Below are 27,581 nucleotides of genomic sequence, written 5' to 3' on the forward strand. Positions count from 1 at the left end.
AACAAGAAATTTGTGGAGTGGTTGAAAAACGAGTTTTAATGACTCCAACCTAAGTGTATGTAAACTTCCGACTTAAACTATATCTTATAAGAGTTTAATTTGAGAGATAGTAACTCGTTAAATACGTTTTCCCCCTGGTGCCCCAAGTTACTGAGTTAATTGTTACACAAGTAATTTAATCACATACTAATTAAATAATAATTAATTGATTTTGATAAGATAACAGTCATCGCATTAATGATAGTCACATCACAACAACGGATGACTGTTCAATAGTTTATAGATGCATGTCTGAGAATGTGGGCACGATCAGAATGTGGACAAGACCAGGATGCATGTTAGAACCAGGCATAAACGGGGCTTGAGTGCCCTAATATCAGTTCTGACTTAAATCTGCGAATACTTTCCGTAAGTACTGTACACACAGTGATAGCTGCATCATATTTCCACCATTTTTCTCAAAACATATTACTAGAAATATCAACTCTGTCCTAGACATTTTACAAAGTGAGATATATCAATACAACAACTGCATGGAAATGACAGTCATCACATTTAAAGGGTGAGCAAAGCTAGTCTTTTCTGTCTGGATCTTAAAGTCTGATGTCCTTGATGATGAATGAAGTATAAGGTTGAGCACTGGGGTCTATCCCATTTATGACCTGGGGACTACTGTCAGAGTACAGCCTGCTTAAAGGTAGACTCAGCTATATGATATCATCCTACAAACCGGGGAAACTTCCTGTTTACAGACATTAACAACAACAGAATTTCAATCTGCTAAGACTGACACTATTGGCTCTAGACTAGAGGGTTGTTTCCATTGGTAAATTATCTGTTGATTCTAAGGTTAAACTCAAGGAAGGTTTTCTGTTTTCTGTTGGGTTTTTTTATTTTAGGGAAAGGGGGATACCTAGTCAGTTGTACAACTGAATGTCTTCAACTGAAATGTGTCTTCCGCATTTAACCCAACCCCTCTGAATCAGAGCTCACAACCACTGAGTGAATATGGTCCAATATGTGGCAGTCTTGGCAGATTTTAAATATCAGGAAGTCGTCATGGTGTATGATGATGTCAAATTGCTGAGTTCCCTTTTAATATTATAATTGTTGCCACCTGCATTCCACTGCGGCTAGCGGAGAGGCACATGTGGCACAGCTGTGGGTTCGTCTTCTTTTCCTCCATGCGTTATACTTTCCTTCCCAGCTCTCATTCTTCCCTTCCCTCACTCACTCCGTTCAGCTCAACTGTTGGAGGGCTGTTCAGGCTTCAGCCGGATGGCCCAGGAGTTTGCAGAGACCACATTGCCGCTACGATGGACGCGACAGGTGTAAGTGCCCTCGTTAAACTCGTTGGCAACGATGCGGAGGTCGCGGCCCTTCATGATGATGTAGCCGGGGATAGAGATCAGGAGCTGTTCTCCATCCTTGTACCAGCTGGAGCAAGGTCAAAGGTCATACCAGGGACGAGCACGGGGAGAGAGGAATCAATCATTCAAATGTTATGTACATATGTCCAACAACCTTTGCCAGAAACATAGTCACAGTAAAATAAGAAATACTCCCATAAAAAGACCTGACAGAGCAATGGGAGAATCTGACCATTAATTATGGTATATAGTGGTCTGAGATTTGGACAAGCCGTCTGCCTCTGCCTCTGGATCACTTGTATTGTGTACTGCCACTATGTGCATTGGTTCGAAACCAACCTTCTATCACCATATCTCCTCCATCTACTTCTCTCGCTCTCTATCCTGTCCAATAAATACCAAAAATATGATTTGTACATTACTGTATTTAGACTATTCTCTCACCTGACTTTGGGAGGCGATCTAGGATTCTTCGTCCCACAGCGGAAGCCCACAACCTTTCCACGAGGAACCATCTTGACCTTGACGTTGGAAGGCAGTGGAGTTGGCGTGATAACGGCCTCAAGAGGCTCTACAGGAAGTGAGTGAAATACCAGGACAGTCATGATACTTCCCCCACAAGATAGGCCTAATATTTCTCTGTGGGTTTTTCTCAGTTCATCTTTCCTCAATTGCTCGCATCCTATTTCCTCTCCTCCCTCTCAAAACAAACCGGAGGAGAAGGTCTGAGGGGAGAGACCTTGGACGTTCTCCTCCAATATGGTTGAGAAAGAGGAGAGAAGATATGATGCGAGGATTTGTGTAAAGATGAGTCTATTTGGGGATAAAACATATGCCACAGAAGTGATATCAGTACAGTAGGACAAGGGAGGACACAGAACACAGAGTTGGGCAAGCTAAAGCCTGAATTTGTGCAACATAACACAAGGTTTAAGCATTTTAGTTATCCGTTTCGCAAATGTTGTCATCCAAAGCTCCTTTACAAACCCAGGCAGGTCCAAAATCAAATCTATCAAAACCATGCTAGATCCACATTTAACTATTGAGTCCTGATCCATTTGTTGGCTTAAGACAGTCCTAAAAGCATGCTGTTAATAGATGCAGATACATGGAGAATGAAACTTTACATTCAATATAAAAATCCAACTGTTGAACTGCAGTGTACTTAAATGAATGTACAATCAAGAGTGGACAATATGCCTGTCTGACCATAGCAGAGGTCGCAGCGGCGGGCACAGTGTTTCTTCATGAAGCTCTTCCTCCTTTCACAGAAGCCAAGGCGAGCCCATGGATCACACACGCGCTTCTTGTCTGTGCATCCTGGAATACAACACACATATAGACATTTGTGGTATTAACGTTTTCTTAGACTTATGTCTTATAATTAAAACGAATGACTTGTGTAGCAATAACATTGTATTAACACGTTACATGGTACTGTGGTATTTGTCTTGTTATTGTGTTGTAATTGCACAATGAGTTGAGCGGCAATTGGGGGAATAGAGAATATGTTAATACAATGTTAAGACAATGTTAATACAATGTTAGAAACTACATCATTACAATACATGTATATATATATATATATATATATATATATATATATATATATAAAAAGTCTTAATGTATCCTTGCACACAAACAAAAAACCATATGATTGATCTGAGTGTTCCTTCACCATAGAGGCGCTGGATTCCCCAGATGTCGTCCTGGGCAATGTTCCTCTGGCCCGTGTAGGTGGCATTGGGGTGCATCAGGGCCTGGGGGTCACGGGAGTGCCACAGTCCCAGGGCGTGCCCGATCTCATGAGCCGCAACCTGTACCAGGTCATTCAACCATACACCTGGGGGAGGGAATAGACACAATTACGCAGGTACACAACTTATATCAAAGGACAAGGGGGATTGGGATCCCTGGGTAGAATACGTAGAGTCATTATAGACGTGATCATGGTTGAGGAAACTTAAAGATTCTAGAATGGTGTGTTGGTATGTACAGGTAACTGCCAAAAAAAAGGAAACACGAGTAAATGAGTGTGTGTGTGTGTGGTATTTCTTGTGGAAGAATGTTGTCGAAACCCTCCAATAGAGTTCCAGACACTTGTAGAATCTATGCCAGAAGCATCATGCTCATAGGCGACACAGGTGCACGTGCCACCTCAGATTTGTCCAGTTCAAAAATATACATATACACTATATATACAAAGGTATGTGGACACCCCTTCAAATTAGTGGATTCAGCTATTTCAGCCCCACCCATTGCTGACAGGTGTATAAAATCGAGCACACAGCCATGCAATATCCAGAGACAAACATTGGCAGTACAATGGCCTTACTGAAGAGATCAGTGACTTTCAACGTGGCACCGTCACAGAATGCCACCTTTCCAACAAGTCAGTTCGTAAAATTTCTGCCCTGCTAGAGCTGCCCCGGTCAACTGTAAGTGCTGTAAAATGTGAAGTGGAAACATCTTGGAGCAACAACGGCTCAAATGAGAAGTGGTAGGCCACACAAGGTCACAGAATGGAACCGGTAAGTGCTGAAGCACGTAGCGTGTAAAAATCGTCTGACCTCGGTTGCAACACTGACTAATGCGTTCCAAACGGCCTCTGGAAGCAATGTCAGCACAATAACTGTTTGTCTGGAGCTTCATGAATTGAGTTTCCATGGCCGAGCAGCGGCACACAAGCCTAAGATCATCATGCGCAATGCCAAGCCTCGGCTGGAGAGGTGTAAAGCTCCCCACCATTGGACTCAGTGGAAACGCCTTCTTTGGAGTGATGAATCTAGCTCCACCATCTGGCTGTCCAATGGACAAATCTGGGTTTGGCGGATGCATAGTGCCAACTGTAAAGTTTGGTGGAGGAGGAATCATGCAATTCTAGAGGATTCTGTGCTTCCAGCTTTGTGGCAGGCTTTTTCCTGTTTCAGCATGACAATGCCCCTGTGCACAAAGTGGGGTCCATACAGAAATGGTTTGTCGAGATCTGTGTGGAAGAACGTGACTGGCCTGCACAGAGGCCTGACCTCAACCTCATCGAACACCTTGGGATGAACTTGAATGCGATCCAGGCCTAATCACACAACATCAGTGCCCGACCTCATGTTATTGTGGCTGAATGGAAGCAAGTCCCCACAGCAATATTACAACAGCTCATGGAAAGCCTTCCCAGAAGAGTGGAGGCTGTTATAGCAGCAAAGGGGGGGGGGACCAACTCCATATTAATAACCATGATTTTGGAATGAAATGTTTGATGAGCAGATGTTCACATAATTTTTGTCATTTTTTATTTTACAAGGCAAGGCAGTTAAGAACAAATTCTTATTTTCAATGACGGCCTAGGAACAGTGGGTTAACTGCCTGTTCAGGGGCAGAACGACAGATTTTGTACCTTGTCAGCTCGGGGATTTGAACTTGCAACTTTTCGGTTACTAGTCCAATGCTCTAACCACTAGGCTACCCTGCCGCCCCATGTGGAGCATATAGTGCCTTCAGAAAGTCTTCACATTCCTTTACATTTTCCACATTTGGTTGTGTTACAGCCTGCATTTAAAATGGATTCAATTGAGATTTTGTGTCACTGATCTACACACAACACCCCATAATGTCAAAGTGGAATTATGTTTTTAGAAAGGTTTACACATTAATTAAAAATGAAAAGCTGAAATGTCTTGAGTTAATAAGTATTCAACCCTTTTGTTATGGGAAGCCTAAATAAATTCAGCAGTGAAAATGTGCTTAACAAGTCACATAATATGTTGCATGGACTCAATCTGTATGTAATAATAGTTTTTAACATGATTTTTAAATGACTACCCCATTTCAGTACCCCACAGGGGTGGCAGGAACCTAGTGGTTAGAGCATTGGGCTAACCCATTGTTCTCCAGTAGGCAGTCCATTTTAAATAAGAATTTGATCTTAACTGACATGCCTAGCTAAATAAAAGTACAAAAATACAGTTGAAGTTGGGAAATTTACATACACCTTAGCCAAATATATTTAAACTGGGATTACATTTTTACTGGGATGAAATGTCAGGAATTGTGAAAAACTGAGTTTAAATGTATTTGGCTAAGGTGTATGTAAACTTCCAACTTCAACTGTATATATACAAAGAAGGGCTTTGTGACTTTAAAACAGTTACTGGGTTTAATGGCTGTGATAGGAGATAACTGAGGATGGATTAACAATATTGTAGTTACTCCACAATACTAACATAAATGACAGAGTGAAAAGAATGAAGCCTATACAGAATACAAATATTCCAAAACATGCATTCTGTTTGTAATAAGGTACTAAAGTAATACTGCAAAGAATGTGGCAAAGAAATTCACTTTTTGTCCTGAACACAAAGCGTTATGTTCTGGGCAAACACAACACATCACTGAGTACCACTCTTCATATGTAAGCATGGTGGTGGCTGCAACATGTTATGAGTATGCTTGTCATCGGCAAGGACCAGGGAGTGTTTTAGGATAAAAATAAACGTAATAGAGCCAAGCACAGGCAGAATCCTAGAGGAAAACCTGGTTCAATCTGCATTCCAATAGACACTGGGAGGTGAATTCACCTTTCAGCAGGACATTTACCTAAAACACAAGGCCAAATAAACACTGAAGTTGCTTACCAAGACAACGTTGAATGTTCCTGAGTGGCGTAGTTACAGTTTTTAATTAAATAGGCTTGAAAATCTATGGCAAGACTTGTCTGTCTAGCAATGATCAACAACCAACTTGAAAGAGCTTGAATAATTATTTCAAGAATAATGGGTAAATATTGTACAATTCAGTTGTGCAAGGCTTTTGGAGACTTACCCAAAAAGACTCACAACTATAATCGCTGCCAAAGGTTATTTTAACATTTATTGACCCAGATCGTTGTATACATATCTAATCAATATATTTTATTTTCCATTAATGTGGCTAATAGTAGTACTAGCCTCTCTACACTGGCTTCCTGTTAAGGCTAGGGCTGATTTCAAGGTTTTACTGATAACCTACAAAGCATTACATAGGTTTGCTCCTACCTATCTCTCCGATTTGGTCCTGCCGTACGTACGCTGCGGTCAGAAGACACAGGCCTCCTTATTGTCCCTAGAATGTCTAAGCAAACAGCTGGAGGCAGGGCCTTCTCCTATAGAGCTCCATTTTTATGGAATGGTCTGCCTATCCATGTGAGAGACGCAGACTCGGTCTCAACCTTTAATTCTTTACTGAAGACTCTTCACTTTAGTAGGTCCTATGATTGAGTGTAGTCTAGCCCAGGGGTGCAAGGTGAACGGCAAGGCACTGGAGCGACGAACTACCCTTGCTGTCTCTGCCTGGCCAGCTCCCCTCTCTCCACTGGGATTCTCTGCCTCTGACCCTATTACAGGGGCTGAGTCACTGGCTTACTGATGCTCTTCCATCCCGTCCCTAGGAGGGGTGCATCACTTGAGTGGTTTGAGACACTGACGTGATCTTCCTGTCCGTTTTTTCACCCCCTTGAGCTTGTGTGGTGGAGGAGATCTTCGTGGGCTATAAGCCTTGTCTAAGGGTAGTAAGTTGGTGGTCTGTTGATATCCCTCTAGTGGTGTGGGAGCTGTACTTTGGAAAAGTGAGTGGTGTTATATCCTGCCTGGTTGGCCCTGTCAGGAGGTATCGGACAGGGCCACAGTGTCAACCCCCCCCCCATCTCAACCTCCAGTATCAATGCTGCACTAGTCTATGTGCCGGAAGCTAGAATCAGTCTGTTATTTCTGGTGTAATTATCCTGTCTTATCTGGTGTCCTGTGTGAATGTAAGTATGCTCCCTCTAATTCTCTCTCCCTCCCCTCCTGGAGGACATGAGCCCTAGGACCATGCCCCAGGACTACCTGGCCTGATGACTCCTGGATGTCCCCATTTCACCTGGTTGTTTGTTTCTCTGTAATACTACTAGCCACCTAGCACTTTTATGAAATTGGCTTCAGCTAGCCCCGATAAGTTCCCAACCTCATAACTAGCTACCAAGAAACCATTTCAGGCTATCAATCAAGTTAGAGTAGCTAGCTTGTCTAACCGTCTTAGCTGGCATGCCTGCTGGCAAGGTTGGAGGACTTTAGAAAAGCAAACAACAACTAAATGTACTAAGTAAGACTCACATGCCTTTCAATCTTTTACCCAGATTGTTGCAGAGAAGCATATTTTGCATCTTTAAAAAAAAATTGCCACCAGTCAGGAGGATACAGACAGCTCAAGAGGTATGCTTAGACATGCAGAAAAATAAACACGTTTTTTAATCATAATTATTATGGCTCTCGATTGCAGGAAAAAGCTGTTTTAGGTGTTTGAAAAATTCTAAATTGTCCAACTTAAGGACGGTGGGCCTAGCCCCCCTACGTACCACCCCTAGACATCCTCACATAGTTTATGCCCCCTCAGATTTTTTGGGTGCATGATGCCCCTGATCTATGCCAAGGTGCATTGGAGCTGCTCAACGCCCTATTGAGACACTTTATGTTGGTGTTTCCTTTGTTTTTGCAGTTACCTGTATATGCAGTTACCTATATATTATTGTATGATACAATACATTTGTGTGATGTATCTATGTGCTGTATGTTTTTTGTTTTTGTTTGTTTGTTGTTTGTTTTTGTTATTTGCTGTGCTTATAAAATGGAATTACTGAATATCACATGACTTATTGAATGTTGTGAAAACCAATAAATACAATTTTCCGCCTCCAAAAAGGACAAGGGGGATAACGGAAGGATGTTCGATTTACAGTAACTCGTCTGGCGAGCAGAGTCAGCACAAAGTGCAACCTCTTCGTGCCCATCTAACACACACAATATCAAGTGCACCTCTGGTTGTAAACTGGTTTTCTGGTTGAGGATACGTCAACCAGATTATAACCAACTGGTCTCTATTACAACCAGGTAAACAGTTTTTTTTTCAAGACAACATCAAGTTTACATCTGACAAAAGCATCTAAAAAAGATGTCATCAACGTCAATCGATTCTTTTGAAATCCATGGGTGAGGGAAAGTGAACGAGTACACGTTTTGGGGGAGGATAGAGAATCGGAGCACAGACAGACAGGGAGTAGAGTCTTTGCACCTTGTTTCCAGCTGAAGCGGGACTTCCCCAGGATCCAGAACTCATGGTTGTCAAAGTGGATCTCCCCGCGCGGGGGTAGGAAGGCATGGGCCAACTCCCCGTTTAGCCCATCAAAACAGGGGTGCAATGGAGACCACCAGCAGTCTGTGTGGTTCCACGTGTAGAAGCCTGGAAGCATGAGCACACACACGTGCACACATTTAAAGCAGGGTGAATTAAAGTCACACACACACCGTTAACTTATTAATGTCTAATCCATAGTGATACTGTCAGGTTCTATTTAATTATGTAGTCTTACCGATGATAATGTCAGCACTTTTGTTGGGGTTTGTGATTTCAGCAAAGTAGAGAGGGGACACGTCGCTCCACTTGGAGAACGCAATGCTGATGGCCTTGCGGGTGCCGTCTTTGTTCAGCGTGTTGGGAAACTTCACGATCCTGACAGACGTGAACGGACACGCAGACATACAGACAGATGTGAACAGAAAGACAGACACAAGTATAGATTGGAAAGTGACAGACAATGCGACGAACTTGGATTCCCAAAAACATATTGCTGTTCCCTTTCAGTCGGTCATTCAGTATAACATAGTATGGGGAGTCAACGATCAACCGTATTCACCTGAAAAACGCCCAACAGGCCAATGGATGCCAAGTCTGTCACGCCTGCTCCCGCTCTTCCCCCCTTGGCGCTTGAGGGCGCCAGGCTGACCTGCATCACGCACTCCTACCATCATCAATTGCACAAACTGCCTTCAATCGGCCTTCCCTTGTCATGAGCATCAGCGATATTGGACTCACCTGGACTCACTCATCACTTGTTTATTACCTCCCCTATATTTGTCAGTTCCCCTGCTCTGTTCCCTGTTGATGCATTAACTGTTTTTGTCTTTGTTACCCTTGTGCTGACGCTGTTCTTGTCTCGTTCCATGTCCGTTCCTTAGAAAATGTTTGACTCCCCATAACTGCTTCGCTTCTCCAGCGTCAATTCATGTGACAGAATGCATCAGCCGACATTCGAAGCATCGGGAGTACTGGTGTTCCGGTTGGTGGTGACGTCAGCTCTGGGTCACCGTTGATGGAACCGGAGGTGCCTAGCTAACTCGTCGGGCTTCCACGCCTTAGCTTGCTCGAGTGGTTTCCTTGCCCCGGTTGGCTCGGCAGGTTTCCATTCCATGTCACGCTCCACCGGATCATCGGTCTCCCTCATTGCAGAGGGATCGACAGGCGTCCTTGCCTCAGCCGGATCGTCAGGCCCCCATGTCTCAGCCGGCTCTCCACGCTCCAATGCTCCTGCCGGTTTGTCGGGCTTTCCACGCCCCAACTGGCTTGCCCAGCGCGTATGTCTCGGCCGTTTCGCCCAGGTTAGACGCAGGATGGCGCCCCTAGAGGGGGGGTACTGTCACGCCTGCTCCCGCTCTTCCCCCCTTGGCACTTCAGGGCGCCAGGATGCCCTGCATCACGCACTCCTGCCATCATCAATTACGCACACCTGCCTTCCCTCGTCACGCGCATCAGCGATATTGGACTCACCTGGACTCACTCATCACATGTTTATTACCTCCCCTATATTTGTCAGTTCCCCTGCCCTAGTACCTGCTGATGCATTAATTGTTTTTGTCTTTGTTACCCTTGTGCTGATGCTGTTCCTGTCTCGTTCTGTGTCCGTTCCTTAGTAAATGCTCACATCCATTTCCTCAATTATTTTCTCTTCAGCTTGGCTTATCAAGCAAACTTTTCAAGCACACAAAGACTACGAGATTTGCCTCTGACTTCGGTGTCTGTTAGTGGGGAGTACTCATCCCCCTAGAGTTTTGGGTATTGGTATCGGTTTTTGTGTTTGCTTAAAGCAAACTACATTCTGCTCTACTTGTGTAGCTAATGCTTCCTTGCTTGGGTAGGATTTGTGTTTGCTAATACCCCATTAATTTCTGCTCTGCTTGTTTAGCCAGTGCTTCCTTGCTTGAGTAAGATGGCCAGTGGTAAGAGTAAGTTTAAAAAGGCTAACTAGTCGGATGACATCAGTCTGGGGCAACCTAAAGCCCCGGCTATGGTTTTGGCGGGAAGAGTGGACTGTTGGTGGTTAATGCGCCTTTGATGGAGCTGTGTTGTAAGGCGGCAGATCACCTGGTTGTGGATTGGCCATCTTCTCCCCCTCAGTGGACATATTCCAGGTTTGGGGGAAGGTATTTACCTTCTGTCCCTGCAGAAGTGAAGCGTCGCTTAGCCCAGTTTAAACATTTTGCAGATGAGCTAAAGACGACCTGGGATTCCCCTCATTCAGCCAGGCTGGTGCTGCCAGGTTATGGATGAGTTCATGAATGTAGAGGGTATGAAGGAGGCGGGGCTCGTTTGCACACCGCCGATGGATGGAAAGCTGCCAAGTTTTCTAAGGGTCACTTAGAAATGTCCTTGTTTTTGAAAGAAAGGCAAATGTTATTGTCTCTTAAAATAACATCAAATGGATCAGAAATACAGTGTAGACCATGTTAATGTTGTAAATGACTATTGTAGCTGGAAACGGCTGATTTCTAATGGAATATCTACATAGGCGTACAGAGGCCCATTATCAGCAACCATCACTACTGTGTTCCAATGGCACGTTGTGTGAGCTACTCCAAGTTTATAATTTTAAAAGGCTAATTGATAATTAGAAAACCCTTTTGCAATTATGTTAGCACAGAATAAAACTGTTGTTCTGATTAAAAAAGCAACAAAACTGCGTGTTGTCATCTGTTCTTCTCAATGAGGGATCTGTGCACTCTGAGGGGACCTGTGGTGGGTTTTGTGTCATTGGGTCTATTGTCCCAGGCGCACAGGACCACAGATATGGGATCTGTGGGTTTGGCCCCTGAAAGGTTGAATTTGACGGCTATGAGTTTACCCTCAAACGTGATTACGACTATACAGTCGTCACATGCGCCCTTTACAAGAGGGTTGTTCGTCAGTCTCTCATTCACAATTTGGTGTCACGTTAAAGGAGTTTCTCCTTTTCAGAGGTCTTTGGTGAACATTTTGATGTCCTTGCAGGAGCTTTTTGAGTAGGGCCTTTCTTTTTCCACATTAAAGGTTTATATCATTATACCCTTCCCATATGGAGTCCGTGCCAGGCGACTCCAAATTGATGTTACATACTAATGCGACAGCTATTCTTCTTGGGGTCCACACAAAATATGAAACATGACATAATAAAGAACATTACTAGACAACAGCTAGAGAACAAAACTATTTTTTTAAATGTAAAGACAAAGGCATACGTAGGGCTGTGGCGGTCACTAAATTTTGCTAGCCGGTTATTGTCAAGCAAATAACTGTTGGTACGTCAATTAACATAAACACATTTAGCATCTCCTGGCTTCCACACATAGCCTACAAGCCAGTAATGCAGACCTATGGAGCATCTACATTTTAAAAAGTCTAATAAAGCCATGTAATATAGCCTACACCTTTACAATAAATCCATTATTTATTTTAGACAAGTCTAAAGTAACATGATATGAAGAAAATGTAGTCAATTTCAGAAGAACCAAATAGCATACTCTGAGATGTCCTTATGTTAGGTCCTGATCTGAGTATGCCATATCGCTGTGGGCTACACTAGTTAATTTAGCAGACAAGATTTTCTTAGAATTCCGTTGCATTATTTTATATTAAGAATACTATATCAAAGCTGAATAAAATACAAAGGATATTTTCTCCAAACGATTTGAGGGAGTGCACACATGCTATTCTGTGTTGAGGGGTTAACAAAGAAATTGGTACTCATATGTGCTTAATTTAGAGTTATTAATATAACTTTAGTTGTTCTACAAATGTTAGGCTATATGTTTTGAAGATTTAATACATTGTGAGACTGCATGATGCAACTCTACCAAAAACCCTGAAATTTCCATCCCTAACTATAACATTTTCTGACAAGATAGAACTGCCAAATGGGGCGGTGTTGCTATCTACTGCAGAGATAGCCTGCAGAGTTCTGTCTTACTATCCAGGTCTGTACCTAAATAATTTGAGCTTCTACCTTTAAAAATCCACCTTACCAGAAACAAGTCTCTCACCGGTGCCGCTTGCTATAGACCATCCTCTGCCCCCAGCTGTGCCCTGGACACCAAATGTGAATTGATTGCTCCCATCTGTCTTCTGAGCTTGTGCTGCTAGGTGACCTAAACTGTGACATGCTTAACACTCCGGCCATCCTACAATCTAAGCTTGATGGCCTCAATCTCACACATTATCAATGAACCCACCAGGTACAACCCCAAATCCGTAAACACGGGCACCCTCATACATATCATCCTGACCAACTTGCCCTCCAAATACACCTCTGCTGTATTCAACCAAGATCTCAGCTATCACTGCCTCATTGCCTGCATCCGTTATGGGTCTGCAGTCAAACGACCACCCCTCATCACCGTCAAACGCTCCCTAAAACACTTCAGCGAGCAGGCCTATCTAATCGACCTGTCCCGGGTATCCTGGAAGGATATTGACCTCATCCCGTCAGTAAAGGATGCCTAGTTATTCTTTAAAAGTGCCTTCCTCACCATCTTAAATAAGCATGCCCCATTAAAAAAAAATGAACCAGGAACAGATATAGCAATTGGTTCACTCCAGACCCGACTGCCATTGACCAACACAAAAACATCCTGTGACGTTCTGCATTAGCATCGAATAGCCCCCGTGATATGCAACTTTTCAGGGAAGTTAGGAACAAATATACACAGGCAGTTAGGAAAGCTAAGGCTAGCTTTTTCAAGCAGAAATTTGCATCCTGTAGCACAAACTTAAAAAAGTTCTGGGACACTGTAAAGTCCATGGAGAATAAGAGCACCGCCTCCCAGCTGCCCAATGCAATGAGGCTAGGAAACACTGTCACCACCGATAAATCCACTATAATTGAGAATTTCAAAAAGCATTTTTCTACAGCTGGCCATGCTTTCCACCTGGCTACCCCTACCCCGATCAACAGCCCTCCACCCCCCCACAGCAACTCGCCCAAGCCTCCCCACTTCTCCTTCACCCAAATCCAGATAGCTGATGTTCTGAAAGAGCCGCAAAATCTGACCCCTACAAATCAGCTGGGCTAGACAATCTGGACCCTCACTTTCTAAAATTATCTGCTGAAATTGTTGCAACCCCTATTACTAGCCTGTTCAACCTCTTTCATATCGTCTGAGATTCCCATAGATTGGAAAGCTGCCGCGGTCATCCCCCTCTTCAAATTGGGAGACACTCTTGACCCAAACTGCTACAGACCAATATCTATTCTACCCTGCTTTTCTAAGGTCTTCGAAAGCCAAGTTAACAAACAGATTACCGACCATTTCGAATCCCACCGTACCTTCTCCGCTATGCAATCTGGTTTCAGAGCTGGTCATGGGTGCACCTCAGCCACGCTCAAGGCCCTAAACAATATTATAACCACCATCGATAAGAGACATTACTGTGCAGCCATATTCATCGACCTGGCTAAGGCTTTCGACTCTGTCAATCACCATTCATTCTTATCGGCAGACTCAACAGCCTTGGTTTCTAAAATGATTGCCTCGCCTGGTTCACCAACTACTTCTCTGACAGAGTTCAGTGTGTCAAATAGGAGGGCCTGTTGTCCAGACCTCTGGCAGTCTCTATGGGGGTGCCACAGGGTTAAATTCTCGGGCCGACTCTCTTCTCTGTATACATCAATGATGACGCTTTTGCTGCTGGTGATTTTTTGATCCACCTCTACGCAGACGACACCATTCTGTATACTTCTGGCCCGTCTTGGACACTGTGCTAACTAACATCCAAACGAGCTTCAATGCCATACAACTCTCCTTCCGTGGCCTCCAACTGCTCTTAAATGCAAGTAAAACTAAATGCATGCTCTTCAACCGATCACTGCCCACATCTGCCAGCCCGTCCAGCATCACTACTCTGGACGGTTCTGACTTAGAATATGTGGACAACTACAAATACCTAAATGTCTGGTTAGACTGTAAATTCTCCTTCCAGGGTCACATTAAACATCTCCAATCCAAAATTAAATCTACAATCGGCTGCCTATTTCGCAACAAAGCATCCTTCACTCATGCTGCCAAACATACCCTTGTAAAACTGACCATCCTACCGATCCTCGACTTCGGTGATGTCATTTACAAAATAGCCCCCATCACTCTACTCAACAAATTGGATACAGTCTATCACAGTGCCATCTGTTTTGTCACCAAAGCCCCATATACTACCCACCACTGCGACCTGTACGCTCTCGTTGGCTGGCCCTCACAAACCCACTGGCTCCAGGTCATCTACAAGTCTCTGCTAGGTAAAGCCCCGCCTTATCTCAGCTCACTGGTCACCATAGCAGCACCCACCCGTAGCACGCGCTCCAGCAGGTACATCTCACTGGTCACCCACAAAGCCAATTCTTCCTTTGGCCGCCTTTCCTTCCAGTTCTCTGCTGCCAATGACTGGAACGAACTGCAAAAATCACTAAAGCTGGAGACTCTTACCTCCCTCACTAGGTTTAAGCATCAGCTGTCAGAGCAGCTCCTTATCCTACTTTATTTGCACATGCTGTATATAGACCTTTTTACTGTATTATTGATTGTATGTTTGTTTATTCCATGTGTAACTCTTTGTTGTTGTATGTGTCGCACTGCTTTGCTTTATCTTGGCTAGGTCGCAGTTGCAAATGAGAACTTGTTCTCAACTAGCCTACCTGGTTAAATAAAGGTGAAATAAAAAATAAATACAAATAATGATGATTTGAAAAATGTCCCTTGAAAGGCATGAGGTCTGCTTTGTTTATTTTGCGCAGGCAGTACACACTCTGTCAATTTCCAATTCACAATTAGAGAAGCCCTCACATTTCCCAGCGGCATCCCTTTTGTGTGGCCATAATGCTCCCTAAAAAAATACATGTCTGCCTGCTCTGAAGCACCTCTCATCTCACTCGCAGGGCACTCCATCACGTGATTGGGTCTTTCTCACAGGCTACAAGTGGAGACGGACACATCGGGAACGCAACTGCGAGGTGCATATTGAAGATATTGGAAGAACTGTCCACATTTACTTTTCGTCAACAAAATGAGTAGGCCTAACAAACAGCAAAAGCACTAGCCTATGTCAATCTACTATCCCCCGTAGTACAAAAGTTTACCTATCCTATTCTGTGTGAGAAATAAATATTCCAAGCATAGTCTGGGACAGTTGTGTGATACGATAGATCCCAAATTAATACAACCACTAGCATCAAACAAACTTTTTTATGCAATGAGGCTGACACAACAGAGGTTTAGTTTAGACGTTTAGTTTTAAATGTTTATAAACTATTAGGCTATTTATTCAAATGATATGTGCAGCAATGTGCACACGGCTAAACTATTAGGCTATTCCTGCACATTATAAGCGCAGAAAGGCTATAAGCAGGAATGTTCCATTAGCGGGAAAACACCACTCTCAAAAGTGACCGCAAAGTGACCGCAGGTGCATTTTTATGGTGAAAATGATCTTCCCCAAACTTGAAGCACACTGCTTTATGTATGCCAGTTAGGCTCCACGACCTATGTAAAGCCGATTAATGTGCTTAATTTTGAGAAGTTATTTGGACGCTTTAGCTGTGATACAAACCTTATGCTGGGCATCATTCACAAGTGATAATATATTATTCACAAGTGATAGGCTAATATTGTCACCCATCAGACTATTCTTGATTTATTCTTGTATTTACATATACTAAATAATATTCATTTTGATTTAGAATGGACCATTATCATGCACCCGTCTCGAAACAGGGGCAGCGGGAAAAAATACATGTCATCTACGCACTTGAATAGCGAATGAAGGACGCTGTGATAAGAGGGACAACAGATTGCTGAGTATCAGGCAGTTAGCAAGTTTGGTAGGCTACTAATGACCAACAGCATTATCAGAGCTTGGAGAAGCCTAATTATCGAAATGTAACTGTGAAATGTGACTGCCTTCATGACTCGTGACCGCCGGTGTGGCGGTAATACAGTCACCGCAACAGCCCCCCGCAACACCCGTAGCCCACACACAAGCTATCTAGGTCAAACAGGGGAGAGGCGTTGTGTCGTGAGGTGTCGCTTTATCTGTTTTTTGAAACCAGGTTTGCTGTTCACTTGAGCAATATGAGATGGAACGGAGTTCCATGCAATAATGGCTCTATATAATACTGTACGCATTCTTGAATTTGTTCTGGATTTGGGGACTGTGAAAAGACACCTGGTGGCATGTCTGGTGGGATAATTGTGTGTGTAAATTGACTATGCAAACAATTTGGGATTTTCAACACATTAATGTTTTTATAAAAATAAGAAAAGATGCAGTCAGTCTCTACTCAACTCTTAACCAAGAGAGACTGGCATGCATAATAATTATAATTAGCCCTCTGATTACAATGAAGAGCAAGACATGCTGCTCTGTTCTGGGCCAGCTGCAGCTTGACTAGGTCTTTCCTTGCAGCACTGGACCACACGACTGGACAATAATCAAGATAAGACAAAACTAGAGCCTGCAGGACTTGCTTTTCTATTACGGACAGACCTCTCCCCATCTTTACAAACATTGAATCTATATGTTTTGACCATGACAGTTTACAATCTCTTGTAATGCCAAGTAATTTAGTCTCCTCAAATTGTTCAACAGCCACACCATTCATTACCAGATTCAGCTGAGGTCTAGAACATAGGGAAAGATTTGTACCAAATACAATGCTCTTAGTTTTAGAGATGTTCAGCACCAGTTTATTATTGGCCGCCCATTCCAAAACATACTGCAACCCTTTGTAAGGGTTTCAGTGACTTCATTAGCTGTGGTTGCTGATGCGTATATTGTTGAATCTTCAGCATTGTTTAATGCCAGTGGCAGGTCATTGGTAAGAATAGAAAAGAGTAAAAGGCCTAGAGAGCTGCCATGCGGTACACCACACTTTACATGCTTGACATTAGAGAAGCTTCCATTAAAGAACCTTTTGAGTTCTATTAGATGGATAGCTCCGAATCCACGATATGGCAGAGGTCCCTGACTTTCGACAAGGACAAAGGTTGCCTAGCGGTGTGCATGCTCACTCCACTAGGAGTGTGGCGGCTGCTTGGGTATTGTTCAGGGCTATGACAATTGGTGATATCTGTGCTGCAGTGAGATGGGGTTCCCAACATACCTTTGTGAGGTTTTATTGCGTGGATGTAACTGCTCCCGGTGTGGCTCATAGTGTTCTTATGGCTGGGTCCAGAAGTGGGTGCTGGCAGCGTGCAACGTGCGCATTATCAAGGTTACCACAGTCTCCTGTGGGTTTGAGCCTTGGGCTGCCGTGGTCGATGCTATGCTTTACCATGTCATGACAGGTGTTCTGTTGTTTTGGACTTGGGGTTCCTTGTACGAGTTCTGACATTTCAGGCTCTCAAGGTAAGTATTGTTCTTGGAACCGTTTGCCGGCTTGGGGCTTGATTGTATTTCCCCACTGTATGTTATAGCAAGTGACCGACTGAAAGAGAATGTATGAAAATAACTACTGTTCCCTATACTTTTGCCTCGTGCTGTCAGGGGATTTGAGCTTGCTGAAGAGGGGTACTGAATTGAGGAAATGGAGGCAGTGGGCTGCCTTTGGGTATTATAGCCAGGAGAGCTTCTGAGGGCAGGCTCGGCATCTATTGGCCAGTTGGGATTTATTTAAGTTTTCAGGGGAATATGAATGGTCGTTGACTCTCCATAGTATGTTCCTCCTTAAGGGAACAGTAATTATATTCATAATTGTATGTTATCAATTTTGCTTTCACAATGAATATTTATATATCTGGCCAGTGGCCCCAAGCCATAATTCTCAAAATATTACTCCGAAGCCGACCTCCCAGTCTCTTCCATCTCCTCCCCATCTCTCTCTTTCCCCATTTGTCTCTTTCTCTCTCACTTCCTGAATCCCTAGTCCCTTCCTCCTCGACACTACATCTGAGAGGATTGGATAGGTGTCAGCAATATGGTGGAACCTCCATCTTACCCACTAAAACTCGGGGGAATTGCTGCCATATTTCTTTATCTACAGTGCTTCCAGAAAGTATTCATACCCAGTGACTTATTCAACATTTTGTTGTGTTACAGCCTGAATTCCAAGTGGATTCAATAGATTTTTGTCCTCACCCATCTTCACATAACACCCTATAATGACAAAGTGAGAACATGTTTAAAAAAAAAACAAAGGTCACATTTTGTGAAAATGAAAAACAGAAAAATCTATTTTACATAAGTATTCACACCCCTGTCAGAATCACCTTTGGCTGTGCCTCCCGAGTGGCGCAGCGGTCTTATTGAAGGATTTGGTCAGCTGAGATGTCCTTGTCCCATCACACTCTTCTGATTCCTGTGGCGTGTTGGGCGCATGCACGCTGACACGGTAGCCAGTTGTAAAGTGTTTGCTCTGACACATTGGTGCGGCTGGCTTCCGGGTTAAGAAGCAGTGTGGCTTGGCAGGGTAGTGTTTTGGATGACTCATGGCTCTCGAGTCCCAAGTCCGTACGGGAGTTGCAGCGGTGGGACAAGAATGTAACTACCAATTAGATATGTTTTTTGTCACCTTTGGCAGCGATTATTGTGGGACTCGTTAAGCACCTATTTGCAATAAGAAAGGGGTTGAATTGACTCAAGACATCTCAAGACATTACATTTTTTCATTTGTAATTCATGTGTAAAACAATTCTAAAAACATAATTACACTTTGACATTATTGTCAGTAGGCCAGTGACACAAAACCTCAATGTAATTTTAAATTCAGGCTATAACACGACAACATTTGAAAAAATCCTGGGCTGTGATTCGGCGTGTGAGTTTATAAGGAAGTGCATAGGAGATGTTGTACCCACCGTGACTATTAAAACCTACCCTAACCAGAAATCGTGGATAGATGGCGGCATTCACGCAAAACTGAAAGCACGAACCACCGCATTTAACTATGGAACGGTGACTGGGATTATGGCCGAATATAAACAGTGTAGTTATTCCCTCCGCAAGGTAAACAAACAAGCGAAATGTCAGTATAGAGACAAAGTGGAGTCGCAATTCAAAGGCTCAGACACGAGACGTATGTGGCAGGGTCTACAGACAATCACGGACTACAAAAAGAAAACCAGCCATGTCACAGACACCGACATCTTGCTTCAAGACAAACTAAATACCTTCTTTTCCCGCTTTGAGGATAATACAGTGCCACCAACATGGCCCGCTACCAAGGACTGTGGGCTCTCCTTCTCCGTGGCTGATGTGAGTAAGACATTTAAACGTGTGAACCCTCGCAAGACGGCATCCCTAGCAGCATCCTCAGAGCATGCGCAGACCAGCTGGCTGGTGTGTTTACGGACATATTCAATCTTTCCCTATCCCAGTCTGCTGTCCCCACATGCTTCAAGATGGCCACCATTGTTCCTGTACCCAAGAAGGCAAAGGTAAACAAACTAAATGACTATAGCCCCGTAGAACTCACTTCAGTCATTATGAAGTGCTTTGAGCGGCTACTCAAGGATCACACAGTTCAATTTGCTTACCGCCCCAATAGGTCCACAGAAAATGCAATCGCCATAACACTGCACACTGCCCTATCCCATCTGGACAAGAGGAATACCTATGTTCATTGACTATAGCTCAGCATTCAACATCATAGTACCCTCCAAGCTCATCATTAAGCTAGAGGCCCTGGGTCTCAAACCCGCCCTGTGCTATTGGGTTCTAGACTAATTGACGGGCCACCTACAGGTTATAAAGGTAGGAAACAACTTCGCTGATCCTCAACACTGGGGCCCCACAAGGGTGTGTGCTCAGTCCCCTCCTGTACTCCCTGTTCACTCATAACTGCGTGGCCATGCACGCCTCCAACTCAATCATTAAGTTTGTTGACGACACAACAGTAGTAGGCTTGATCACCAACAATGATGAGACAGCTACAGGGAGGAGGTGAGGGTACTAGTGTCAGCAAAACAACCTCTCACTCAACGTCAACAAAACAAAGGAGATTGCATCTTGCCTATGCCTCTCTGTCATTGCTCATCCATATATTTATATGTATATATTATTATTCCATTCCTTTACTTAGATTTGTGTGTATTGGGTAGTTGTTGTGGAATAATTAGATTACATGTTAGATATTGCTGCACTGTCGGAACTAAAAGCACAAGTATTTCGCTACACTCGCAATAACCTGCTAACAATGTGTATGTGACCAATAACATTTGATTTGAAGAGATTTTATTGTAGGCAGAACGCATCAGAGTACAATTCAGCCTGTACTAATCAGAGCTGTGGTAGGCTTACATGCAAATAGACCATTGCCGTATATGGATTTGTGCCATTCACTTTGAACTGGACTGTGTTTACAGCATGAGTGGTCATGAGTAGATGAGCTTTTTTTTTATCAAAGAGAGAGCTGCATGGAGCCACGTTTGCACATGTTTTCATATCCTTTGCTCATTAGTGAGTTAGTAGTCCAGGTATAGATCCTTTGTAGTCAGCAATAGGGGAGTGATTGCTTTCTACAGGAGCACAAAACGTGAACATTTCTAGACATCTTTGAAAAGCGAGTCTGGTAAAGATTGTTTTGTATTAAAGGGGCAGTGTCGTATTTCGAGACAGGCTTGACAGCCTTATTGTTCACAGTAAACGCACGCTGGAAGTTGCACAGAATTTTTTACCACCTTCAAGTTTGCGGTCAGCAGACCTGAAATTTGCTCAGTGTCCCTTTTGAAGGAACATTGGGATTGAATACTTTCTGAAGGCACTGCATATCTAATCCTCTCAGATCTTCAAAAGTGCCTAGGGGGTAGGGACAGGGGTCTGACTTGGTATTCAGGGTCTCACTTGTAGGTGAGGTTGAAATGCTTCCACTTGTGTCCCAATGGGTTGATGGCGTAGCGTTTGGAGCGGCTCAATGCCGCTCCCGTCACGGGATGATGCTTCACAGAGCTCAGGGACTCCACAGACCGCTCACCAGCTTCCTGAGAGAGATGGAGCGGGGAGAGAGAGAGAGATCATTAGAGGTGACAAGAGGAGCATGACATGACCATGGAGAGGTGAAAACAGTGTGTGTGTAGGAGAGAGAGTGAGAGAGAAGCTTTGCATAGTCAGTATGTTGCAGTAGAGAGAGAATGGTACAGCGCCTGAGACAAAGAACAAATGATCAGTAGCCTGTGAAACAAGACAGGACCAGTGGCAACCCGCCATTCAGGGCGAGCTCGAAAATTCAAGCCCCTTGGGTCCTGCCATAGAGTTACATCAGAAGTGCCCATCCAAGAATGCTCAAGGTCATTGGCCACAGATAAAATGACATCAATTCACTTTATATCTACCGTAGCTTTGATTGGACTGATCATGTCAACATCACACTTTCAAAATCTTTGCTTGCAAGCTAGAGAAGAGGTCATCATCTACTGGCAAATCCTTTTCAATCCTTGTCATATGAAGAGACATTATAGATAAAACGTATCGGTGCTCATTGACAATTTGACATGAACATTACACACCAAGATCAAAATCGCAAATTCAAATCAGTGGTTTGGAAGGAATCAGTGGCTAACCGCAAGTGTTGCAAAGCAAGCACTAGCCTGCTATTCAGTGGAGAAGGTGTGTGGTCCAAGTCTGGGTTTAAAGGTCTCTCTTCCAAGTTTAAAAGGATAAGCATTCAACACCATGGACCAGAAAAGGTTGAAATACAGTGCATTCGGAAAGTATTCAGACCCCTTGACTTTTTTCACATTTTGTTACGTTAAAGCCTTGTCCTAAAATGGATTCATTCGTTTTTCCCCCTCATCAATCTATACACAATACCCCATCATGACCAAGCAAAAACAGGTATTTTAGCAAATGTATTAAAAGAATATGTAAATATGACATTTACATAATACATATACAGACCCTTTTCTCAGTACTTTGTTGAAGCACCTTTGGCAGCGATTACAGCCTTGAGGCTTCTTGGGTACGAAGCTACAAGCTTGGCACACCTGTATTTGGGGAGTTTCTCCCATTATTCTCTGAAGATCCTCTCAAGCTCTGTCAGGTTGGATGGGGAGCATTGCTGCACAGCTATTTTCATGTCTCTCCAGAGATGTTAGATCGGGTTCAAGTCCGTGCCCTGACTGGGCCACTCAAGGACATTCAGAGACTTGTCCCAAAGCCACTCCTGCGTTGTCTTAGCTGTGTGCTTAGGGTCATTTTCCTGTTGGAAGGTGAACATTTGCCCCAGTCTGAGGTCCTGTGTGCTCTGGAGTAGGTTTTCATCAAGGATCGTTCTGTACTTTGCTCCGTTCATCTTTCCCTCGATCCTGACTAGCCAAAGAGTCCAATCTTGGTTTCATCAGACCAGAGAGTCTTGTTTTTCATGATCTGTAAGTCTTTAGGTGCCTTTTCGCAAACTCCAAGCAGGCTGTCATGTGCCTTTTAATGAGGAGTGGCTTCCGTCTGGCCACTCTACCATAAAGGCCTGATTGGTGGAGTGCTGCAGAGATGGTTGTCCTTCTGGAAGGTTCTCCCATCTCCGCAGAGGAACTCTGGAGCTCTATCAGAATGACCATTGGGTTCTTGGTCACCTCCCTGACCAAGGCCCTTCTCCCCTGATTGCTCAGTTTGGCCAGGAGGCAAGCTCCAGGAAGAGTCTTGGTGGTTCCAAACTTATTCCATTTAAGAATGATGGAGGCCACTGTGTTCTTGGGGACCTTCAATGCTGCAGAAATGTTTTAGTACCCTTCCCTAGATCTGTGCCTCGACATAATCCTGTCTCTGAGCTCTTTGGACAATCCCTTCGACCTCATGGCTTTGGTTTTTGCTCTGACATGATGCATATGACCTCAATTTAGTGTCTCATAGAAAACGCTCTCAATACTTATGCAAATACGGTATTTCAGTTTTTATTTTTTATAAATTAGCAAACATTTCTAAAAACCTGTTTCCTCTTTGTCATTATTTGGTATTATGTGTATATTGATGAGGAAAAACATTATTGTAACGGCCGTTGTTGGTGGAAGAAGGTGAAGACCAAGGTGCAGCGTGGTATGTGTCCATATTTATTCAAATGAACACGGAGTTAACAAAACTAACAAAGAGAACGACCAAAAACAGTACTGGCTTGTGCAGACACACAACAGAAAACAGAAAATAATCACCCACGAAACACAATAGAAAACAGGCTACCTAAATATGGTTCTCAATCAGGGACAACGATAGACAGCTGCCTCTGATTGAGAACCATACCAGGCCAAACATAGAAATAGCAAATCATAGAAAAACTAACATAGACAACCCACCCAACACACACCCTGACCATACTAAAACAAAGACATAACAAAAGAACTAAGGTGAGAACGTGACAATTATTGCATTTTTGTTAATATATATATATATATATATATATATATATTTACCCCTTTTTCTCCCTAATATTGTGATATCCAATTGGTAGTAACTAGTAACTAGTCTTTTCTCATCGCTGCAACTCCCGTACAGATTCAGGAGAAGCAAAGGTCGAGAGCCATGCGTCATCTGAAACACAACCCAGCCAAGCCGCAGTGCTTCTTGACACCTTGCTCGCTTAACCCGGAAGCCAGCCGCACCAATGTGTTGGAGGAAACTGGCGACCGTGTAAGTGTGCATTGCGCCTGGCCTGCCACAGTAGTCACTAGAGTGCAATAGGACAAGGACAACCCAGCCGGCCAAACCCTCCCCTGACCCAGACAACACTGGGCCAATTTTGCGCCGCCTCATGGGTCTCCCAGTCACGGCCAGCTGCATCACAGCCTGGGATCGAACCAGGATCTGTAGTGACGCAGCTAGCACTGCGATACAGTGCCTTAGACTGCTGCGCCACTAGGCCATGAAAAATATTAATTTAATAATTTTTAGAATACGACTGTAGGGTAACAAAATGTGGAAAAAGTCAAGGGGTCTGAATACTTTCCGACATGACTTCTGCCCCATTCAAAACAACTGGAAACTCGGAACTGGGAAATCTTGCTCCGACTATGAAAATACGTTTTGAATGGTCATCCAACTCGGAATTCCATGTCTGGAACTCGGTGCTCTTTCTAGAGCTCTGATCTGAAGATCAATGACGTCATGATTCAACTTTGTTTTTTTAAGAGTTCCCAGTTGTCTTAAAACCATCATAAATCCAGAGAATGCCAGACTTTGATGACATAGTTTGATGACAAAATTTGCCCACAAGGACCGCAGAGCTACCTTCCTGTTCAAGTGAGCACAGCACAACCATTTGAGTCCAAAAGTGTATTGTATGCTGCTGCATAAATGATGTAATATGCCAGGGAGATATGTATACTGTAGCTAAGAAAGTAATACTAAGTGTATGTTGTGTAGTAAGCTCATAGTAGCCCGTGTGCCTCACCCTAATAATTGCCCTTTCCCCCTCATAACTTAGCCTACTGTTCTGACTTGGTGGTGCACATGTAGGCTGTAGACTGTTTTAGAGAAATGTAATCATTGAATATTATAAGAGCTTTCATTGTCTGCTTATATGCCCCCTTTATTTATCCTACGGTTCTGACTTGGTGTACAGAGAGAATACTGTAAGAACGGGCCATGTTCTGAATTCTGTCGCTGAACATATAGTTATATTGACTACGTCCGTCTTAGCTCGCTCATTAATGTCTTAATCGAAATTACGGATTGCCTATTATCTGCCCGTCATTCCCTTATGCCATAGTTTGTACATCTCAATTGTCAGTAGAAACCACATTGGTTTAAGCAAGTCAGCAATATCAGATATGTTTTTTGTTTTATGCAGTAAATGAGGCTGAATGAACTGTTTCGCTGCCAGACAAGGCTCCGCTGATAGCCAGGTGCAGCAGTGGTTAGGATTCACTCCATGGTGCTGAAAAGAAAGCTTCTGCTGCTGGGATAGCTTTATGTAGACCCTAACAGTTTGCGGGCACCGTTTGTCACCGTTATAGTGCAATTAATGTATTGTTTAGTGTTGTGTGTGTTGTGTAGTGGCTTTGCTGGCATGCATAAAAAAACAAGTTGAGTTTACCCCACCAATTATTATAATTATCAATTATGACATTTTTTTGAATCAGTAAATGGGGGAAGATTTCAACTACCACCCAAACACAAAATAGTAATTGGAGTTGTTCATTCTATTTCTCCACATTTCTTCCACTATGAGTTAAAAGGAATAACAAGGAATAAGTCAAGTTAAGCATTTTTCAGGCTTCCTGGCAAAAGGGAGCATGTCTGGCCTCTAGGAAGAAAATGTAAAAAAAGACACGTGGCACAAGTGCAAAAGGGAACAGAAATCACAACTTAACCCGACACAGATGTAAAACCCTCCTCATCTGCTCTCGTCGCCTGACAGCCCCTCTCCATCTATCTATCCATCTCTCTGTGCTAAAATATCTGTCACCCACATGTGAGCTGAAGCTTCTCCTCCAGCGCTCCCCTCCCCTCACCACCTAAACCACTCCTTCCTTTCTTTTCTTCTTTCTCCCCATTTATTTTCCTATTGTAGGCTATTGTAACACTGATCAAAAAATAAACATACACAAAAATACATTAGGATCAAACCAGAAAAATATGACTGTCAGTGTAGCTTACTTAAAACACTTGTTTTTTCAGTCTGTAAAAAAAATTATAACAAAACACAATAAATTAATGACAATACTGGGTTTGTTGAGTTGCTCGCACAGACAAACAGTCTAAATATTACTTTTATCATTTCCATGTGCAGCTGTCCACTTACCGTTTTCCTTCTACACGTAGGGAGTCCGCCGACCCCATCCAAACCTACCAACATCAGCACTAGTAGAAAAAGTATCCGACGAGTTCCGCGCATCTCAAACACTGGGACGAAGTCCTTGGCCGAACTCAACTTCTGCTTCCTGTGCTCCATTGGAACCTGTAGTCGTTTTTTACAGTTGACAGTCAATGGTAACCTACACTCAATGTTGAGAGCACATGATTCTGCTAAATGCAAGGATTGGTATAAAATAGATTGATCATCTTGGATAGGCTACCCTAATTCAGGTGTTTTCATGCAGAAAGCATGAGTTCTGAACCAGAACGCGGTGCGTATCACAACGTGAAAACCACATTTGAACAGCTCTGCGGAGAATTGGCCATTTGGGCATGGAGCTCCAAATTCTCCTGTCCCATCAAACTCGTATCATTCTCAGCATTCCGCGCTATTCCCCTGTGATATAATTGTAAACTCTTACTTTTCAACCGAGTCCTTGGTTAATTGCGTCGCGTTTGTATGTTTATTGGGTAACTTTGATACTTCCCTGCCTGGGCTATGCAGCGACCGAACGGATCAGGTGTCGGTCGTACAAGTTCGTGCACGTCAGTCGAGTTGGTGGGATAGAGTGAGAGCGCCGCCCAGTTCTAAAACAACAATTTGTCTCACAGCCTCTGCTCTCCCATTCTCTCAAGGGCTCTCAAACTACACACAGTTCTCAACCAGACGAATAGAGGGTAAAATGTTGCCTTCAAGTCTTCAAACTATTTTTGGGCTGTAAACTCTTACTTAAATAACCGCTCGTGGAATGTAAAAGTATCTCTCATCGGTTGAGGCCTCAATCCGCCATGGTTTAGAATACAAATTATGAAAGTCATTCATAGTTTATAGGCTAAAGACACATTTTTATAAGGAAACTTTTTTTCCACATTTATTAGTAAGTGTTATTTAGCCACCAAAACTTGACATCGACACCGGCAAGTCTGCAAACCCGCAAAAAACACAGCAACAGAGCCAGGGTCAGTACTATCGGGGATCCTTGGGACGTCCATAAACTCTAACCCTAACCATAGGGACGTCCCAAAGGGGTATGGACGTCCCAAGGATTCCAAATTGCACAGACTGTTTCTTCACCTGTTGACTCATGTGGCGTGCAGTCCCAACTGTCTGTGCAAGGAAGGTGGGCACCATGACAATATTGCCGCAAAGAACATCCTTCCAGATGCGCTCATTTTTCTTTGCTTGAATGGATCCATTTTCCAATCCATCTGTTCAAACAGGCTCCATTATCCACTTCCCTGCAATTAGCAAGTGGCAACTCAAAAGACTAACAGAGGAGATGTCAAAAAGTAAACTAACTCAAAATAATGTTTGAAATCCAGGCCTACATCTAGCCTATCTCAACTCTCTCTGAG

The 27,581-nt window shown here is 43.5% G+C and overlaps 1 protein-coding gene across 2 annotated transcripts; it reads right to left on the reverse strand.

The window, feature by feature from the left end:
* Positions 1-262: 262 nt before the first annotated feature.
* On the reverse strand, positions 263-26,775 carry LOC109906136 (matrix metalloproteinase-23). Of its 2 annotated transcripts, XM_031790383.1 has the most exons (9): positions 26,447-26,775; positions 26,173-26,328; positions 21,288-21,424; positions 8,746-8,885; positions 8,448-8,615; positions 3,049-3,213; positions 2,580-2,690; positions 1,815-1,941; positions 263-1,437 (listed from the first exon to the last, which is right to left on the reverse strand). In XM_031790383.1, exons 2-9 carry the CDS (start codon positions 26,320-26,322, stop codon positions 1,245-1,247), a joined length of 1,191 nt encoding a protein of 396 aa, XP_031646243.1. In that variant the 5' UTR covers positions 26,323-26,328; positions 26,447-26,775; the 3' UTR covers positions 263-1,244. The 2 variants fall into 2 exon arrangements, with proteins under 2 accessions (XP_031646243.1, XP_020359384.1); XM_020503795.2 differs by having other exon boundaries at positions 26,173-26,775.
* Positions 26,776-27,581: the final 806 nt, after the last annotated feature.

This window comes from Oncorhynchus kisutch, linkage group LG15 (assembly GCF_002021735.2).
Source record: "Oncorhynchus kisutch isolate 150728-3 linkage group LG15, Okis_V2, whole genome shotgun sequence".
Classification (NCBI taxonomy): Eukaryota; Metazoa; Chordata; class Actinopteri; order Salmoniformes; family Salmonidae; genus Oncorhynchus; species Oncorhynchus kisutch.

Excerpts from the sequence above, each read along its gene's own strand:
- LOC109906136 (XM_031790383.1), bottom strand. The coding sequence starts at position 26,322 with ATGGAGCACAGGAAGCAGAAGTTGAGTTCGGCCAAGGACTTCGTCCCA. Across the intron at positions 21,425-26,172 it reads CTACGTGTAGAAGGAAAACG|GAAGCTGGTGAGCGGTCTGT; the intron begins GTAAGTGGACAG and ends CATCTCTCTCAG. Across the intron at positions 8,886-21,287 it reads CATTTCAACCTCACCTACAA|GATCGTGAAGTTTCCCAACA; the intron begins GTGAGACCCTGA and ends CACGTCTGTCAG.